Source organism: Manis javanica, chromosome 11 (assembly GCF_040802235.1).
Source record: "Manis javanica isolate MJ-LG chromosome 11, MJ_LKY, whole genome shotgun sequence".
Classification (NCBI taxonomy): Eukaryota; Metazoa; Chordata; class Mammalia; order Pholidota; family Manidae; genus Manis; species Manis javanica.
Window position 1 is genome coordinate 50769948 of NC_133166.1, and position 20992 is coordinate 50790939.

At 39.4% G+C, this 20992-nt stretch overlaps 1 protein-coding gene across 1 annotated transcript in view; it reads right to left on the bottom strand.

The window, feature by feature from the left end:
* Positions 1-3225: 3225 nt before the first annotated feature.
* Positions 3226-20992, bottom strand: part of DCDC1 (doublecortin domain containing 1) — a 496388-nt gene continuing 478621 nt past the window's right edge. Inside the window, exons 39-41 of the mRNA XM_073216357.1 lie at positions 17950-18100; positions 15696-15805; positions 3226-4362 (exon numbers count right to left, since the gene is read on the bottom strand). Of these exons, the coding sequence (XP_073072458.1) occupies positions 15702-15805; positions 17950-18100 (255 nt within the window). The 3' untranslated portion in view covers positions 3226-4362; positions 15696-15701. The remainder of the gene's footprint in view (positions 4363-15695; positions 15806-17949; positions 18101-20992) is intronic.

Here is a 20992-nt window from a genome sequence, read left to right on the forward strand (position 1 = left end):
TTTACACAATGGGACAATGCAATGGTGAAAGTCCTGAGAAAGCAAATCAAACCTCGGGATTGAGGGAACAAAAACAATGTGAACAGTAAGGTCTTTGAAAAGAAAAACTGCTTCCCTGTGGTAGAAAATAAGGCGGAAGGGGGTCCATGCAGGGAGCCCCACAAGCAGAGAAGGTGGGCCCTGGGGAGTGGGATATTACACAGGAACATAATGGGGTTGACTGCATGCTTGTCTAATTACTGGAGCTATTAAAATCTCTATAATTTAGATTCAGGCAAAAAAAAAAAAAGAAATAAAGGAAAAAAGGAGAGGCTTATATAAATGCACACACATGCTCCTGATTGGATTTTATGAATCTACTTCTCTAGATCTGAAAGGACACCACCCTGCTCTGTACATGTGGCTGCTAAACCTGAGTGACCTTCTCCCCCTGACTAGTGTACTCTGTTACTGTAATAAGCAGTTAGGTTAGATAAGGCGACGGGTGATGGGATCATCTGTGTTGAAGCCAAATTATAAAGCCTCGGTCAACGAATTTAATCTAAGCCAAATGCTTTGGGATTTCTGAAAACTCTGAGAACAGAGAAAATATAAGTTTTGTATTTGCCCAGGTTCAACCAGAGAGCAGAGAGATTCCAGAAGCTCAGAGAATGGTAGCAGAAAAAATGCGTTGTTTCTTCTGAGTTCCATCAAAGGAACAAATAGGGTATACTGTGTATTCATTTCTCCTTTTTCCCCTCCTCTGTGCACTTTCTTTTCTCTTGACACAAAGGAGGGTAATTTGCTTCCTGCCAAACTGAATTTGGTCAAACTAGTGCTTAGCACATAGTAGATGCTCAATAAACAAATACTTCTTGAATGAATGAATAGATAATGGTTAATTGTAGGGGTTTAGTGTCCATGCTTTTAGCATCAGGCTTCATTATGCCCCTTCTGAAATGTGAAACCTCAGGCAGGTTACTTAACATCCGTACCTCAGTTTCCAGATCTGCAAAATGAAGCTAATAACTTGTGAGGACTAAGCAGGTTAATGAACATAAGGAACTAATACAGTGCCTGACACATAGAGGGTGGCTTCCTAGCTAACATTCATTGCCTCTTACCTACTGGGCAGCACTTCCCCTCCAATCAACAAAAGTGAGGAGGGTAGAGGTGGTGGCAGTGATGATGACGTCCTTCTGAGACTCTGAGAGATATAAATATAAACTCTGAGAGATATAAATATAAACGTAGTAACATTTCTCTCAGCATCTCAAAGCTTGTTATACTTTGCCTTTTTCAGAGACAGCATATCTAAGAGTTAGGAGTCTTCTGCTGAATCAGATAATATTTGCCAGTCTATATTCAAGATCTAGATAGGGTAGGTGAATTTCTCAAGGTCACACAGCCTGATGAGTATAGCAGAGATAATTCCTTATTTACTAACGCTAATCCACTGCTCTCTTCCCCAAACTCTGTAACCAAGTGCTTCCAAAGTAGCAAATTACAGTTACAATCCTCTGAAAATGATATTTTTATATCACCATTAGCTTATTTATCCACTCAGCAAGTGTTTTTTGACAACTATGTGCATCTGAATATTAATTTCTGCAGTCACTTTACCCAGGGTTCTTTCCGTCACAGAACTTATTAGTGCCTACTTGCTTCTCTTTTTTATTGACTGTGGGCCTCCAGTAAGCCAGTAAGATCTACCATAAATAAGACTCTGTTTCATTCAGCTTGATTGGCCCAGCCCCAGAACAATGCCAGCGTATCACAGGAATTCTATAAATATATTACATATACAAACATGAATAAATGATGCCAATTTCCTCTGCATTCAGGATATTCCTTGCTTCTCAAGCTCTTGAGTAAACTATAATCCTATAAACACATTTTGTTAGCACCCATTTAAAATCATTCTTGCTAACATTCAACTGCTGCATCTGCCTCTGTTGCCCTTTTGAGGATCAAAAGGTCCCTTCTCCCCAGTTTATGTGAGTGTTATGTAATTCTTCCATTCCTGGCCACAAGGACACTCTGAGATGTCTTACGATGTATGCATGAATGAAAGAAAGCTCATAATTTTGATGCATTAAGACCTCAGGTGTGGTGGTCCTTCACTTCAAGCAACTGAACATTCCCCTCCTTTACTTCAGCATTAAAATTCTGTAAAATAAATACCTTGTTTTGAATTCTAAGTCTTTGGTCTCTTTCTTTTTCTCTATGATAATACAATATACTTACTTCTTTTACATCTGCATGAGATCATATGCCTACTTTTAAAAATCATTCCTTTCTTTGGAAAAGAAGGAAAAATGCTTGTCCATGCTTTATCTCAACTGATGCTAAAACCAATTTTGGGGTAGAAAGGAATACCATTTTTCTTATTTCACAGGTGAGAATATAGGTATGTCCCATGGGTACTAAGAAGCACAGCCAGGGTTGAAACTCAGCTTCTCATTTAGTATTTGACAAAGGTTTAATGAGGCACTGTACTGGGCTCCAGGAACAAAGCAAAGAATAGACAGAGCAGCTGTGGAGGGCATCTGTGGCTCCTAGTTTACTGTCTTTTTCTAATCTGAGAACTCTAGGCAAGGAGAGTGACATTAAATCATAAATCCAATATATTTTTTCACATAAAAACTTAACGGTTTTAAGATTTCTAAACAATATCTTAAAGGGAGCTAAAGGCATTTCAACATCATTTCTGACTGTGACCTCAGTAGTAAGGTTTGACTAAATTAATTCAAGTACAGTTGCTACATGACTTAGAATTCAAAATCAGAAAGTTGTCTGGAAGCCTCACCATCTTATTGAAGGGATAAGTGGACTGACTGTACAGCAGTGGAAATAGCTGGGGGTTCCAATCCAAGATACTGTTTTTCCACGGGTAGCAGTGATTTCCAGGCAAACTTCAGACATCTGTGGTCACTCTTCCATCAAAGTGCAGCTTGAAAACTGCCAGGCCTGTCAGGGTTTCCTATTATTCTTCTGACAGGCAAAAGGGAAACAGCCTGTATTCCCTTCTGCCTATAAGAGCAGCAAGTAAAATGGCCTTGTGATTGTAAGAAATGTCGACTTAATTAGCTTTTTGTTCCAGGTAATAAGTATTTTCTCCAAGGAATGCCCAATATTAACAATGCTGTTTGAAGAAGTTTATATTTCCTTCTCTTTTCCCACTTAACATTCATAGATGCAAAAATAACACCCAGAGATGATACAAAATCATCATGGTTTATTGTTTTTGATTATAACAGTATAACATATTATCACAGTGAAACTTAGTATCTGCTTCATCTGATGTCTACTTTGAAATCTTCCATTGGGAGGTATGGATCCTATGTCCCCCAAACCATAAAGATTATAAAAATCAGAAATATCTTATGTCAGGAGTGCTTTACTTGGAATTTCATGTTTTTCAGGTAGGTCTGTGAACCTCATGCAACAGTATAAAAAACACTTTGCCTATCTGCATTTTGTAAGCTTTTCAAATGATTCACAAATAGTATATGAATCCGAATGGTTTACAGACTCCCTTACAATAGAGTATTGAGGTTTTGAATGTTGTCAATTCATTTATAAATATAATTTTTGGATGTTTCTTGAATTTGAAACCAAAATTTATTATCATCAAAGATATATTTCAGGAATATACACCATGCCATTTATTTTATCTGTATGATTTTGAGAAGTACTTCTTGCCTCTGAAAGGCAGCAAAGACTACCCGACTATAACTCCATGTAATCTGTCTGAGGACTGCAGCCCCCAAACAGCTGACTGAAATGAAATTTTGTAAAGCAGGTCCTCTATTTCCATTGTACTGTTGTCATTTTGGTCTGTGGTCCAGCACAAGAGTGGAAGACGGCTGAACCTCATCTTCCCATCAGGTGGCTCTGGCAGTGGGTTGCTGGATATTATCCCTGAGTCCTTGAGGGCAGAGCTCTGTCCCAAGTAAATATAAATGAGGGTCTCTGCCCTCTAGGCACTCAGCATCTAGTTGGGGAGATGAAACATATGCTCAGTATCTATGCAATTTTTTCCTAATAGACCACTCTATAGATGGGAAAAACTAGAGTATGTATATGGATTTCACTGAAATACAAAATGTCTGTAGTTAACATTGCTCTTGGTTATGATATGCCTTATGAATTTACAGATAATTTGTTGTTGACTTATCAGTGTTGGTAACTCTTCAAAATCTGCTCATGAAAAATCCAGTTATTTTGAAGTATAAATTTTAGGAATAAATTTTTAAATAAACCACACAGATTTCTTCTGTAGAAGTGAATTTCCCTGAATTCAGAGTCTTCAGCAATCTAAATAATTGGGCTTTTGGTCAAAGTCTTCTGTTTACAAGCAGGTGAAGATAGTTTTCTTTCCTGTAAGATAGAGAAAAAAATACATACACACAGATACATTTTTACATACACACATACCTATATATGAAGTTCAGTAGAAGTTGCTATTTTAAAAATATTTATCAGAATAGATGCATTAAAACTTGATAAGGTTTGTAAAACTTATAGGCATTCCTTTCAAGGCCTGATGTGAGTTATGAAACCTAGTTTTGTTTTCATAGCTCTGTGATAAAATTTTATCAACATTATAAAAGGGGTCTTTACTAAGACTGACTGGAATTCTGAACTATCTGGCCAGGCAATAAAAACACATTCCTTAGCTGCAAAGTGTCAGACAAGCAAGGGGTAACTGAAATTGATCAATAAGTCTTCCTTTTACAGTTGAGTGCATTCACTTTACCTCATAGGATAATAGTTTTTTTTTAAATGGTTTTTCCATTAATATCAGACTTCAGTGTTAGTAAGAAAGAAGAAAGACATAAAAGGGAGAGAGACATGTCATCAAGAAAGAATGCTGTGATCTTTAATGGTAGAGATGAAGTACTTGTATGGTGACGGTTGAGACTTTTGTGACCAATTGTTTGGGGTTGAATTGTGCCACCCCTTCACCACCCCCTACATTTCACATGCAGAAGTCTGAACCTCCAGCATCTCAGAATGTGATCTTATCTGGAAATAGGGTTGTTGCAGATTAAATGAGTTACTAAAATAAGGCCATATAGGGATAGGGTGGGCCCCTAAACCAATGTAATTGGTGTCCTTATACAAAGGGAAATTTGGAGACACACACACAGGGAGAATGTCATGTGATGATGAAGGCAGAGATCGGGGTGATGATTCTTCAAGATAAGGAATGCCAAATATTATCTGTGAACCAGCATCAGCTAGGCAAGAGGCATAGAACAGACACTTCTCACACCATTCTGAGGGAACCAGCTATGCTGGCACCTTGACCCTGGACTTTGTGCTACTTTGTTATAGCAGTCCTAGCAAACAATACATGGATGAATACAGACATTGAGGTAAAGAATTGATAACCCTGATTCTTGCCTATATCCCAATGAGCTCGTGAGGGCCACTCCTATGCACATGGCAGTGTCCCTCCTATCTTGGGTAGCTCACTGCCTGACCTGGCTATCACCGGGGATCTCTTCCAAACAGGCAGTGACTAAACCATAAAGTAATTCTTCAAAGGCATGCAGTAAACTCAGCTCTAGAATTACCAATAACCATACCTGAAATTCCTACAGGCTTTGAGGTTATGTAGATCTGGGTTCAAATCCCAGCTCTGCCCCTTATCAGCAAGATATTTCACTTCTCAGAAGCTCAGTGTCCCCATTTGTAAAATGTAGAAGCAGAAGTAGAAAAAAATATCTACTCCTGAAGGTGATCATAAGGAATGAAACAGACAACATTGTAAAAGCCCAGCATGGTGCCTGGGAGTGTGGACCCTCAAACAACACTGATGCCCTTCCCCTTCCATGGTTATGATCTTATTTGAGTCTTACACCAGGGACTTGCCCAGGAATTCAGGCCTTTGGCACCAAGTCCAGAGATCTTTCCCAGGGAGGACCTGCCTCCAGTCCTTAGCCAGCACTAAGCTGTGCTGTGGTCCACCTCTGTGGCTCTGGTAAATCTGGAATGGGCTTCTGTGGGTAAAGATGATCTGGGTGCAGGTCCTAGTGACCACCTGCAGAAAGGCCCTACCTATCAAACACAGAGAGAGGCTAGAATTCTGACAGTTACAACTCTTGGGGCCCAATCATGTGTCACTACTGAATCAGAATCACACTTTTAAAGCTGGGTGGGACTTTAGAGATGAAAGAGTCCTCTTTCCTTATTTTAAAGAAGAGGTAGCCACAGCTCAGATGAGCCCCCAGCCAGTTAGCATCATGTTGGTCCTGTGAACCACAGTCTAATGTTCCTTCCATTCTACCGTGTCCCCAGTCATTACAATGTCAGCCCAGAAATGGAAGAACTAGAATAGATTCAAGGATATGTAAAATATTCTTGAAATACACCTTTGCCATTGAAGAGAAATGTGGCTTTGGTAGAGTCAAGGGCCTCCCTAACGGAGGATGCTTAGACCAAGGCAAGGTAAAGGTGGGTTTCAGAATGGGCTGCAACTGCTCTTCAGTTAAGTGGGGGTGGCCCTCGGTGCTGTTACTCACCGGAGCAGCTGAAATTTGCTCCTCTCGGCCTCCAGCACCTAACAGCTCCTAAAGGAGCCCATGGCAATTTCAGAGTAGACAGAAGGGTTAAGGAGCAGTGTCTCTTGTTTGGAGAACTCCTAAACTGCCTAGATCCCATTTACATGCTGTTTCTGGAAACAGGGATCAGGCTGGGTCACCTCTCTGCCACTGAGTAAATATGCTGAAAAATTATTACTATTTCAGACAAATGTTTAACTATTCTCAGATTATCTATGACACCACAGGCCAAAGTCATGGAAGTCTAATCTGGGAGTGAGTTTACTTTAATTTCTGATTTATGGAATGAGAATTCTAGGTCCTCAGTGGGACTAATTTAATATGAAACATTCAGATGTCTGTCTTATAATGCCATTCATCTTTCCTAAGGCTGCCTGCATCAGGGGGCGTGTGGTTCAGAGAGCAGACTCTCCCTACTCAGTCACAAATTATCACACTTGTGAAAGGGGCTGACGTGTTTTCCCGTCCAAGCCAGGCTGCCTGTAGCCGAGTCAGCCGCACAGTTAAGGGTCCATCTGGGCACTGATGGGAGAAGGTGTTTTTCATTCTTTTAGGCCTTAGGAGCATTTTGAAAGTTACAGTTGGCAAAAAAAAGGGATTATAATCAATAGTGCTTTGGTTTGCTTTGTGATAACAGAAATTTAGTCAGTCTTATCAACAAGTGTAAGGCTTGTTTTATAAAAAGAGGTTATGTAAGAAGAAATTCAAATGGCCAACAGGCAGATGAAGAGATGCTCTACATTGCTAATCATCAGGGAAATGCAAATTAAAACCACACCAGTTAGGATGGCCACATCCAAAAGACAAACAACAAATGTTGGTGAGGATGTGGAGAAAGGGGAACTCTCCTACACTGCTAGTGGGAATGTAAATTAGTTCAACCTTTGCAGAAAGCAGTATGGAGGTTGCTCAAAAAACTAAAAATAGAAATACCATTTGACCCAGGAATTCCACTCCTGGCAATTTACCCTAAGAATGCAGGAGCCCATATTCAGAAAGACACATGCACCCCTATGTTTATCGCAGCGCTATTTACAATAGCCAAGAAATGGAAGCAACCTAAGTGTCCATCAGTAGATGAATGGATAAAGAAGATGTGGTACATATACCCAATGGAATGTTACTCAGCAATAAGAAGAAAACAAATCCTACCATTTGCAACAACATGGACAGAGCTAGAGGGTATTATGCTCAGTGAAATAAGCCAGGTGAAGAAAGATAAGTATCAAGAACAAAGAAAAAATGAAGGAACAAAACAGCAGCAAACTCACAGAACCCAAGAATGGACTAACAGTTACCAAAGGGAAAGGGACTGGGGAGGATGGGTGGGAAGGGAGGGATAGGGAGGAAAAAAAGGGCATTACGATTAGCACACATAATGTAGTGGGGGAGCCATGGGGAAAGCAGTATAACACAGAGGAGACAAGTAGTGATTCTATAGCATCTTACTACTCTGATGGACAGTCTCTATGATGGGGTATGTGGTGGGGACTTGATAATGGGGGGAGTCTAGCAACCATAATATTGCTCATGTAATTGTACATTAATGATACCAAAAAAAATTAGTATGCAATTTAAAAAATAAAAGTATAAATAGAGTAAAAAAAAAAGGTTATGTATTATTCTATGGCCTGATGTGATAATGCCCAGGCTGCTATAACAAAGCACCACAGGCTTATAAACAACAGAAACTTACTTGCCCCAGGTCTTGGGCCTGGAAGTCTGAGATCAGAGTGCCAGAATGGTCAAGTTCTGGCAAGAGCCCTCTTCTGGGTTGCAGACTGCTGACTTCTCATTGTGGCAGAAAGCATAGTGGAAGGAAGCTCTCTTGTGACTTATAAGGGCACTAATTCCATTTATTAGGGCTCCATCCTGATGACCTCATCTGATCCTAGTTAACTCCCAAGATCTCACCTTCTAGTACCATCACTTTGGGTAATAGAATTTCACCATATGCGTTTTGGGGAGACACAAATATTCAGTCCATAACAAAGCATGAAAGGAGAAGAAAGTTCTACAAAATGTTAAACTCTGACTCCATGCCTATATTAAAAAGCAGGTACCTCTTTTAACCAACCAGTCACTCTAAATCTTACATTCATTCAACAAATACCCATTAATACCTGCTATGTAGTAAGGAAGGTTCAGGCACTGGGAATACAGGTGTGTACAAGTCTGGCTTGACTTTCAAGGAGTATACAGACCAGTGGGAGAAAGAACATGGCAACACTGGGAAGGGCTACAGTTAGGGTTGGCAGAGCGGGCAGGGGAGCAGACGAAAAAGTTCGAACAGAGTTGGATGTGGACAGTGGGCAGAGACAATGTCCCAAGAAAGCTGCAGGAGGAGAATGTGCAGAGGAGGGAAGTGAGAGAGAACACACGATGTGGGGGACATGTCAGATGAATAGACTGCCAATACTGGTGAGCAAAGGGGTGAGAGAACTGATATTGTGGGTCCAGGGGAGCACACGCCGAAGGGTGCCTGGTACCTTGGGGAGGAATTTTACTTTATTTTGATGGCAATCAGGGGCCACTGAAAGTTTTAAAGCAAGGGAGTAACACGATACAATTTTCATTCTAGAAGGAAATTCATGCTGGCTACAAATTGGAGAAAGAATTAGAGAGGAGCAAGACTGGAGGAGTACGATGACTAGTTAGAAAACCAGTATTATTTGTGTGAGCAATGGCAGTGGCCTCAAGTCAGACAGTGTCAGTATCTCACTAATGAATCGCATTTTTTTCATAAGAAGAGTTGGGAGCTGGTGTATTGAATGTCGAATCATTCCCTGAGCAAAACAGAGGACCTGTGAGCGGAGTGCTGTTGGTATCGTGTGCATCTGCGGTTACAGTTTGCCCGAAGAAGCTTCTCAACCACATAGCTTTAGTTCAACAGAGAGTTGTGACCCATGTCAACTTTCTCAAGGGAACTGGGCATTGTCCAACAGATTATACTACTCCATAGGTATCTTGAGGCACAAAAAGGATTTATGACTCAAACACAGCAGACCACTGTCAAGCCCAATGAGCAGAACTCACATGCCAACACTGAGAAATTGTCAGCAAGGCTAGCCTTGCAGAGTGGAGGGAGAGGGAGAGATGGTAATAAAAATCAAAATCCACAGTTGAATTCAGCCTACCAAAATGACTACATCAAACAAGAGGCAAGGAGAGGTCTGACAAAAAGGGTTTGGCATTTTTAATTGATTTGGAAAAATTTCCTAGATGCCAGAGTGTCTTGAGTTTTGCCAGGATGTTTCTGCACGACACACATCCTTAGACAGACTTGCTTGTATTCCAAAGTGTAAATCAAGAGTCCAGCTGGTTTCCCTTCTGATATTGTAGCCAAACTCAGATTCCAGCCTCAAGTTTGTGTTGTCTATATACAAAAGGTCACCAAGGTTATCCCATCAAAGCCAGTTTTGAGGGTGCACCAGGGGCGAGTCTCTCATTCACTGAAGAGGAATAGTGACAATCTAGCTGATTCCATTGCTGATTTCATCCTTTGGTGGAGAAGAAAGGAAAGGACCATAGCAATCATAGAACTAAGAGTCTGTTGAAAATACCATAGCATCCCAAATACCAGCCATATCCACAGCTTCCTGAGGAAAGATCAACCCACATTGCTGCTTACACATGCAAGCTGTACTTCATATCATGTGAGCCCCGACATCCTAATCTAAAGGAATGAGCGAAAGGCAGCTATTGGCTGGCCTCCAGCCATTCAATCTTCCATTAGTGAACACAAAGAAAGTAATTCAGATGTTAGGGTGGCCCTGAAGCCAAAAGGAACATAAAGAGAAGGCAGGAAGTAGAAGCCGTGAACAGAGAAGCAAGTGAGCATCTTAGCATAGAGCCAAAGAGCCCACAGAGAAGTAAAAAATTCACAGCAGAAGCAAAAAGCATAAGAAACAGAGAAGTCAAGAGCAGGAATGGCAGAAGACTGGGTGGCCATTTGGACAAAGACAGGCTGTGCATCATGAACTGAAATCACCAAGAAGCCTGTGTTTTGGGCTTTCCTATGTCTCCTCACTTGTTTGCTAATTCTCCCAACAAGCCTCTATCATTGCGTGTCTATCAGGTATGTCTCTGTCATTTGCAACCTGAGCAAGCTGAATTAATACACACTGTCTAATCCAGCTGTCATGTTTGTTCCCTATAATGGCCCCTACTGCACTTAAAAAAGAAAAATCCAAACTCCTTAGCATGACCTACAATGCCCCACACAATCCTGCTTGTGCCCACCCTTCCCACCTGGTACCCAACATTCTAGGCCTCTGCACTATCCAAGTAGCCATATACCCATTGTGTTTGCCTTTACATGCCCAGTACCCAGCACAGGGAATGCCTGGCTCTGTGTATGTGTGCATGTGTGTGTGTGTGTGTGTGTGTGTGTGTGCGCGCGCGCGCACATATATGTGTATATGAATTCATTCATTGAAAAACTAATTTTCTCTGTATTTTCTGTCTTCAAAGGAAAGTGTCTGTCTCCCAACCTATATGGATTTAATTTATGGGGCAAGAGAACTATCTTGAAAATTAATTTTTCCAAGAGTACTTGTTACTGAACTGAAATAATTTCCTGTGGAATTTCATACTCTCAGATGAGCCTGTGAAGGATGCAGTGGCTCAGGCTTTCCCATTAACTACATTTACAGCCAACAGAACAGAGAGGTTTGGCCTCCCCCTGATAAACAGCTCCTTCTTTGGGGACAGGATCACTTTGGCAAATAGGACCCCTGACCTGTTTCAAAGCTCTGTGTCTTTGTACATACAAAAATGCATACGAAAACTCTAGGAAGCTGCTATTCTCCCCCTGCCCCCACAATTCCTCTGCTCCTCGATATATGTACCATAGTCCTGATATTATTCTGTGACCTTTAAAAAGGCAAGATTTTATCAGTACTGAAGGCTGCTTCATTAGCATGGAAGCTTTAGCACCTCAGACTCACTTGTTCTGACTCCAACATCTGGGTCCTGTTAGGCTCTGGGTGGTCAGTCCCTTTCCCAGAATATTTCCATTATTTCTCAAGGAAACAGTGATGAAAAAACACATGGACATTTAGACTCAACTCCTTACACACACAAGTGCTTTGCCTCCACAGCCCCTGAACACGAGGGTGAAGGGTCCACAGATGGTCTTGAAAGTGGTACTTAGCACTTGCTCCATGCCTGTTTGACAGGCACAAATCTCCTCGCCAAGTTTCTTAAAGTATATAGTCAGCTACCACTCTGTCCGGGGGCGTTGTTAAATGCAGACTTCCTGCTCTATGTCAGGCATACAGAATTAAGAATCTCTGTGATGGAGCTGGAGACTCTGCAATACCAAGCTCTCCAGGTGATTCTCCTGCACACTGAATATTCAGAAGCATCCCTTGCTGATCCACAGATTGCTCCAGGGAGAATTGTTTTTAAGATGAAAGATAAGATTTAAAGGCTCTTCAAAGAGAAAAACAGGGAAAACTGAGGAGAGAAGGCTGAAAGACCAGAGGAGAAAAGAAAGGAGGGAAGAAGGGTTAAGAGTGGTGGAAAGGAAAAGAGAGATATAATCAGATCTTAGACTTTGGGGAGCACTAATCCTAGCAGTCCTGGGAGGCCCCCTCCTCTCCATTCCTTTCCAGCCCAGTCTGTAGTATTATGTAAGGAGAATGTGCTTTCAAGCAATTTCTTTTAAAACACAGCTGCTTGGCACCTGGAAACTGACCATTCAACTGTCTCAGTTGTTCTGACAGAGGTGACATTCTTGAGCGTCCATACCTGAGCTAAAACAGCAGAACTAATTCCTGAGTTTGAAACTTCTAGGAGTAATAAGCCAGAACCTAATGGATCCAGTGGTTGACCAAACCTTATTATCTACCTCTAAACCAGCTCAAGCATCCAGTTAGACAATGAGTGATTGATAGATAATACATCCAAATCAGAATCACCATTATAATTGCCTGCCTCCTTCTTCCCCCAGCCCAGTTGCACCATAGACAGAAGCACTTCCTCTCTCCTCATGTATTTCCATTCACACATGTGGTGCAGGGTGACAGCCTATTGATAGTTTCAAATTACATACTCACAGAATTAGAAAATACTATCACTGGCAGCAGGCACCCACCGAAATCCACTGTTATGCAGTCGGTCCGTTTACTTTCATCAGCACTCGTCCTAGTGATCTTTGTTGATCTTGCTTTGCAGTTGCTCATGGACAAGGAGCCCCAAGCCACAGCAACTGTGCAGAATTTTAGTTTAATGTGTTAAGAACAAAAATGTTGCTCTTTTGTTCTGCTTATTTAACCTTAGGAGGGGTTGAGATGTGCTCAGAGGCAGAGAGAAATAGAGCCATTGGTTTAACAACAACAACAAAAAAAATGCGGATCATCTGTAAGGTCCAAATTCCATTTAACTGAGGACATTTACATTTAATTGTGTGATGATCTAGAATAATATAGACCTGTGGGTTTTGATTGCTCCCTTTCAATGATGCCAGGAAAAAAAAACTGCTGCCTTGGTGAGTCACACATCTGAATGACACTCAGCACACCTGCACTATTATTAAGGATTAGCTTGCAGATGCTGCCATAGCCACTAGCCACAATTTCTAAGTGATTCTCTGGTGAAGGAGAACTAATTTATCTTTACCTTTTTGTGGTGGCTTGTTTTTTCTTTGTTTTCTTAATCCAGAAAAAATACAGTTATTACCATCAGGAAAAAAATGAAAATTCGGGGTTATTCTAAAAAACAAGCTTTGTATTCTGAATCACTACTAATGTGTCCTATTTAACAAAGCTGATGTAAGCATCCAAATAAAGTGCTTGTTATTTATAAATACTGTTCAATTAATTTCAAAATGTTTGTCAGACATTTAAGCATATTGTTTTTAGCTAGCTTGCTTAGAGATATGCAACTTCATTCTAACATTTAATCAGGCATCAAAAGCCAGAGGTAGGACAGAAACACCCAGAAAAGTCCTTCTACTAAGGACAATCACAAATGCTGGTATAATGTTGATTAACATCTGGATCACCTTAAGGGTGTTTGTGAACCAGAGGGAAATAAATTTCTGGAGAAAGCCATGGACCTGAGGGTGGCTGCATTAGTATTTAATAATAAATGATTTCTGGTTGATAGAAAAATATTGAAATGTGATATATATATGAGGCTGATTCAAATTTGATAAATATGTCCCCAAAGGAAATTACTGGCTTTATTAAAAGCCTAGGAGGGCTGAGCAGAATTGTGATAATTTTATCCTATAGTCCTTGCTGAAGGTGGAGTAATGCTCCCCAGCCCACCTTCCAGCCAGCCAAAGAGGAAGGTCCATAATAAGAAAGAACAGAGCTGTTCTTAGTCTGTTAAAGGTGGCTGTGAACTGCCGAGATACCATGGGCAAGCTGTCGTCGAGGAAGTAAGTGTCACTGCCTTGCTGGTAAAATGTGATGTGTTGATGATTGTTATATTACATCTAAAATCCCATTTACTTGTAATAGAAAAGTTGAGTTAAGAGTTTTGCCTTATGTTTCCTGGTGCTTGACACAGCGTTGTGTGATATTACCAATTTTCGCTTCAGGCGTATTCACATGCAACAGTAAAGACTTCACAAGAATTTGCACATTTGATCAAATGGTGAAATTACACCATTTAATAGCAAATCAGCTCTTCCTTGGCAGCAAAATGATAGGTACTTTTGCACCTAAAGAAGTGCCTTCATTTTCAAGGAACGTTGAACACAAAAAGTGTCTATGGGGATTGTGATCCAGTCATTCTGAGAGGCCCTGCAGGTAAGAATCCTGTTGGCCCACGTTCTGACCTGGAACATGTTCCTTAACCTTTCTCTCTTTGACTTTTTTGTTAAAACATAGAAAAAATAAAAGGAAAATGGAAGTCACATGCAACCTTTTTCTCCTATGTGTCACAAAGCTGTTCTGGAATGTCTTCACATCTCTAATATTGTACAACACATAGAGAAAATATCTGCAAAAGGGCAAATTTCTGTGGATGTAACATGTGAAATCTCACTTGAAGATGCCCTGCTTTTAGTGGTGTCGGAGGCAGCAGAAATGTATTCATGCAGCCCTACTGATCTGCAGATGGGAGTAAATACCAGACCTTTTGAAATGATTACCTAGAGCCCCCTTCAGTAGAAATGATCTACTGCATCGCATTACAGTGGTGAATTGAGGTGTGAGCCCAGCTAAGCCATTCTGTACACACCTAGCCAGGTTGCAATTTATATTCAGACAGACCTTTGAGTGGCCGGCTCTCAGAGCAAGAGAGAGAGGAAGAGAGTTTCTCTGGAAAATCTCCACCAGGACCAAAACCAAACTCTGTATGTCTTTTTAAAAAAAAGATTCTTTCTTCATCACAGGAAGAAATGAAGAGGTAAGTTCTTTCCCCCTGTAAAATGGATACTTAAAATTGCTAAGGATCTCACTGATCCCTTTAATAAAAATCCTTATATGGCTTTTCTTTCAAATAGTGCATATATCTTTTCCATAAGTTTTTGTATTGAGGACACAGACCATGACATTTGGTTCCTCCATCTTCACTCTTGTGAACGACAGACACCCGGCTGTGCCCCGGGAGCTGGGCACTGTTACTACAGGCCAGACTGAAGGGAAATCGGAGGAGGAAAATATTAATCCTGCGGTGTTTGGTATCCATTAGCCCCTTCATTTTCATTCAGTAAATGTAGTAAATGTAGGATTTGAACATGGAGGTTTGGAAAATACAGTGGCTGAGCCAGAAAAAAATCAGTTTGGGTCAAATTTAGTGTTAGGTGGTCAGAGTCTATTTTATTATCAAATTATATATATATATATAATAATTATAGTATATATATATAAATAGTGGGGTCACCCCACTAAATTATTTTTCAATAATAACTAGTTTTTTTTTTTCCTGGAAGAAAATACTCCTAAGATAGTACCTTACTGGCCTTGCTTTGTCTGGTTTTGTTGCCTTTCCAAGAACAGATTTGAGGCATCAAGTGCCACTCTATGTACAATACAGATGGTAATAACTTTAAAAGAGACAGAAAAAAAATTAAAAGGATGAATAATCATATCAAAGCAAGCACATGAATATGTACACACAGGTTATCCAAGGGAAATACAGCACAAAATATGATGATTCTGATGGGAATTACTTGTACAGATGTACCAGAAATTACAGCTTTGCAGAGGGGGACACCACGAGGTCTGTAGCTTGAGGACCCTGCTGTCTTCGGATTCTGGCATAATTTGCTCTGATCTCCACCAGTTGCTTTAACTCTGTTTAAAAGAATTATTTTAAAAGGCAAGTCAATGTATTTATAGAAAATAATTAAAAGCCCAGGATGATAAAAAACTAGCAGATTCCTCAGAAATCCTTGACTCCCTTGTTAGACTCTTTCATTACACACTTGACTTGCTTATCGCATCAGATTTGTGTTAACATTCTTCGGATTTCTGCAGAATGGCAGTTTCTAGAGAGGGCATCCTTCCAGGCTTTCTATGAAGTTAACCTGGGAGTGGTCTTTACCACTGAAAAGATGGTAAACACAGCAGCAGAACAGTATATATATACTAGTAGCATTTCTCTCTTCTTTTTTAAAGTATCCTAAATATATAGATTTATTTTGAATGATTATTTCTAAGTTAATTACTTCTTAAACAATAAAATGACAACTTACATAATAAATTAAGTTTCTAAGAACAGCTAAATTAGACTCTTTGCTCTCAGTCAGATTTCTTAAAACATATACCACCCACTGAAAAGAATTTAGGCAATTGGGAAAAACACTAATCCTTTCACCTTGAAGATGACATGGGGACCTGCTTTCAAAGCAAAAGAATCAGCTTTCCAATCATAGCAATTCATGTGGTTACAGAATTAAAGATGCAAAAATGATTGTTTGCCTACCCAGTGTTGTCAAAGGTCCATAGACCTAACATGGAGGAAAATAGTAGGAAGAGCAACATTTGCACTTCCAAGTTTCTTTCTTCCCTTCACAGTTTTTATTGGAAACAAGCTTGCTTCCAGGGTGGCAGCCTACATTTCTTTCTGCAGTTTGGACACCTTTTTGGCAAGGCTGACTAAAGCATATTTAGCCTTAATTATCAGAAAGGCCCAAGGAACCAGTGGGGCCAGGAGTGGGAGATCCAGGCAATAGAAGGCCATCCTAAGAGTGCGAATGATTAAGCATAAATAATTAAGGTACTGGGAAAGTGCTTCCTACTGCACCACTTGTTTGCTTAGTGTTCAGTTATGCTGTAATATCTCAACTGTGTTCATATGCTTAATTAGATTGAGAACCCTTTCAGTGGAGGAACCTTGGTTTCTATTTCTTTTATATACAATGCACTTTGGGAACACAGAAATCTATCAACTAATATTCACTGATGATAAAAACCCCACTATTGGTGTATTCTTCTAAGTTACCACAGAGTAAGGATCACCAAGAGCTGGGGTGAGGGGTAATGCTGAGTGATGGGAAGAACAGAACACAAAGAATATGAAGACTGGATTCTCTTTCTCGGTGTACGATGGTGCTGGAGGAATACCGGTGGCATCCTTCAGAACGATGCTAGGCATCCCAATATATCCTTGTCCTCCTACTTTTTAGCTTTCACTCCTATAATTTTGCCCCTTCTAGGTTACATGTAAAATTATTGCAACTGTTTTAAAAGTTTTTGGATACATACCTTATATATAACATAGTAATAATAATTTTATGGTGACTTTTAAAAGAAATATTCTAGCATTTAGCTATTTTAGGGAGCCCAAGTAAATCAATTTCTAATCTTTTAATTTCACTTAAAGTGATATCAAGGTTCTTCAGATTTCCTGAAAATTATGTCTTTGCTAATCTATACCTCTTCCCAGAAAGAGGCTTTAAATTCCTCAGGATAAATAGGATAAAGGACAAGATTTGGCTTAATAACAAACCTATGTTATTTTCCATTCCTATCAGTTATCATAGAAAATTATCAAAGAATAGACAAGATAATTAAATGAGTGTATATTTATTTATTATTAAAAAAAAGAAATCTGCAAACTGAATAGTTGCTATTAGTAAAACACCAAGTTTTAAATAACTTGAAAGGTAGGAAGTCAATGGAAGCCCATTTTCCTCAGGGTTCATGCCAAGGGAATATCTCCTAATAAGGTCCTTTAGAATTTCTGCAAGTAAGCCAGTGAATTAGGTTCAGGACTAACAGATTAAATTCCTTAGAGCAAACAGTGTCACTAGTGAGGTTCCAGCACATGAGTATATGAATATAACTTTAGTAATCTGGAGTAGAAAAGTGTGGAGGAGGACAATTATTAAAATCATCGTGATGGGAAATACAACTCCATAAGTAAGCTCTTTAAAGAAAAGACTGGATGCTTTCATTCTTCAAAAATTTGGTGGAAAACAAATTGCCACCCATACCTTTTTGGGTTACAAAGCCATGTCCTGAGGACACACAGAGGGCCATGTCTCGCTCTACGTCGTCCCATGAGTGAACTGGCTCTCCATCGGGGGTGTACAGTGCCCTGGCAGGGCGGGCCATTTTGAGACGAGAGGAGCAGTCATCCAGGAGCTGAAACGCAGAGGAACTCATGTATTGAGACGTGGAATGTCACAAAATAAGTATTACAGCATCAACTCCTTTAAAAAACTATTATCCCATTTTGAATATTTACCTTACCTACAGTTGTTATAAAGAGATATAGAAGGAGATGGGAAGGAAGGGCATACAAAAATTCCCTGACATACTTCACAATGAGGAATTTCAGTGCTCGGCCGTGGATTTTCCCTTGTAGTTCGTTCTTTTCCCATGTGGAAGAAGGCTTCTTGCTGTTTGAGAAATGCCTAAATAGGAAAGACCCTGGCTTGAGAACCTAGACTTGTCAAAGTAACTCAACTTTTTTTTTCAACAAGTGAAGAACTAGAAGGAGAAAAGGAGCCTTGGGCTGGGGATTGAGTCTCCCCTTCCCCGTGAAAGGGTCCCTTCAACTACAAAATCAGAGTTTTGCTCTGAGACCTCTCTGACTCTCTGATTCTATGGTTAGAAAATCTTTTTATCTTTTCAACTTGGTAAATTTAAAAACTATCTGGGGGGGCCTTACTCAATTTCCCTTGAAATATTCATAAAAAGACATGTAAGGATGCAAACTGTCAACAGTACTAGGAAGGTTAGTCAACATGTTGCCAGAGCCCTAAAGACAGTCCCATTAAAATATGAATATGACTTTAAGACAAAATAATAAAAGTGATGGGGAGGAAAGTAAGAGGTTTCTGCACAGCTGCCTGTTTGGCTTTTCTGCCATTCAGGCCAAGCACCTTTTCCCCAAAAATGCAGGAGCCACGTCCAGGAGCCCCAAATCGCCATCAGTAGTTCTTTGTATAGATCTATTTAGGGGCTACAGCTCACAACAATGCAACCTGGCAAGAGGTAGAACTGGGCACGCATGTAATGACATCTTGTATCTGGAAAATGAATCAGCAATATGAAGCAAGACAAGAGAGTAAGGAGACAATGTAATTCAGAGAGTAAAGTTTTCAACCACTATTTTGAGCAAGGGATGAGTGAAGTGAATTGAATAATAATTGAAATTATCCAAGAATACATTCCTTTCTGTACAGCGGGATAGTCAGAGAAGTGTAGTTGGAGAATGGTCTTGAATGCAGTCCTACCCCACCTGCTGAATAACAGCCAGTCAGCCACAGTTTAACTAAATACTGACTTAAGCCCACAGACTTAAGATAGAAAGGAGGATTCTGACAGCTCCCAACTGAAAATTTTGGGGAACCAAGTAGAATTAACCTATCCTGTCTTCTGTCAAGAAATCTCTCCTTGTACAGGGAGGTATGAATAGAAAAATAAACTACAGCAACAATATGAGTTTTGTGAAAATATTCTACAACATAAAAAGGAGTACACTGTACTCAAGGTGAAGACTTAGAAAAAGATTTATAGCAGGAAAACATTTTAGAGAGTATCTGTATTGTGTTTCCCCCAAATTCAATAAAATATGACTTCCATAAACACACCCACACAGAGAACTGAGATGACAGCAGCTTAAAGGAAAAAGGAGCATCACTGAGATGCGGGCAGGGATGGTACGGTGACGATGGCGACAATAATGACGGTGACAATAATAGTGGTTAAAATGTATTCACAAATTTCTATGGGCTTGGAACTTTCCTAAAAGTCTCCAAGGACAATCAAATTTGATTATATTAAATAACGATTATCCTCCTTTTGTTGATGAGAAAAATAGAGAAGAGGGAGGTTAAATATCATAGCCAAGGCCATACAGCTAGTAAGAGAAGCAACAGATTTCATACTGGAATGAAGAGAAAGATGAAATGAGAACAGGAGAAAAGTCAGGAAATTCTGTAACAGTAGAAGTAAACCTGTCTTAGAAGCAGAAAAAAGCAGACTCAGAATTGTAGAAAATCAAATTAGGGAAGACTACACTGAGGAAGTCTCATAGGATAGAGAAAGGGTAAGATACAAAACCGATGAGAGAAGAGTTAAACTTCTAGAATGTCACGACATCGATAGTAAACTATACATTATTGGTGTTCCTGGAGAAGAATCTGGAATAAATTAAACCTAAGCTATTAACAAGAAATAGAAGAAAACTTTGCTATCCCAAAGACCCATGTCTTCAGATCAAACAGGTTAATCCAAGGTAAAGCAAAGTTAATTAAAAAATGACTAATACTTAAATATACCTAGGTGAAAAGTATGACCTTTAACACAGGGGAAAAATTCAGTTATGTTTAGACTTGTTTTCTGCAACAATGAATGCCAAAGAAAATGGAGCAAAATCTATGAAATTTTTAGAGGAAAGGGTTTTAACATAAAAGTTTGATATCCAGCTAAATTATTACTTTTGGTGATAAGAAACAAAAGATATCCCCATGAATACAAAAACTCAGAAAACATATCACATACATTTTAGATTATTAAGAAATGAAAGAAATTTCTTCACTATGGGAAAGTCATAATATAAAATTACTAATATTAAATAGACCACTAGATCTTATACAACTGCTACAAAAATGGTCATAAAATAAATGAATTGAAAATCTTAAAATAAGTCTTTATACAGAAAAAAATAAAGTAGAAATGTAAAGCATCAACAAAAAGGGACATAGGCAAGGAAAAGAAAAACCAGAGCATTCCAAGTTTCTAGCTATGTGAGGGAGCAGAAGATGCTGTTTACTCTTTTTTCCTTTGTTAAGAATATTTATTTTTACAATTATAACCAATGCAATAATACTTAAAATCAGAATAAAAGAAATAGTTCATCTAAAGGAATAGGCAAGATCATCATCTTGTGAACTGAATATGATTTCAATCTTAGAAAATTTATGTGAATCAAATGAGAAATTAATTACAAAAAGAATGCTCAATAAAGTGGCCAAGCACACAATAAATTATAAAACATCAATAGTTCTTTTGTTTGTCAAAAATAGG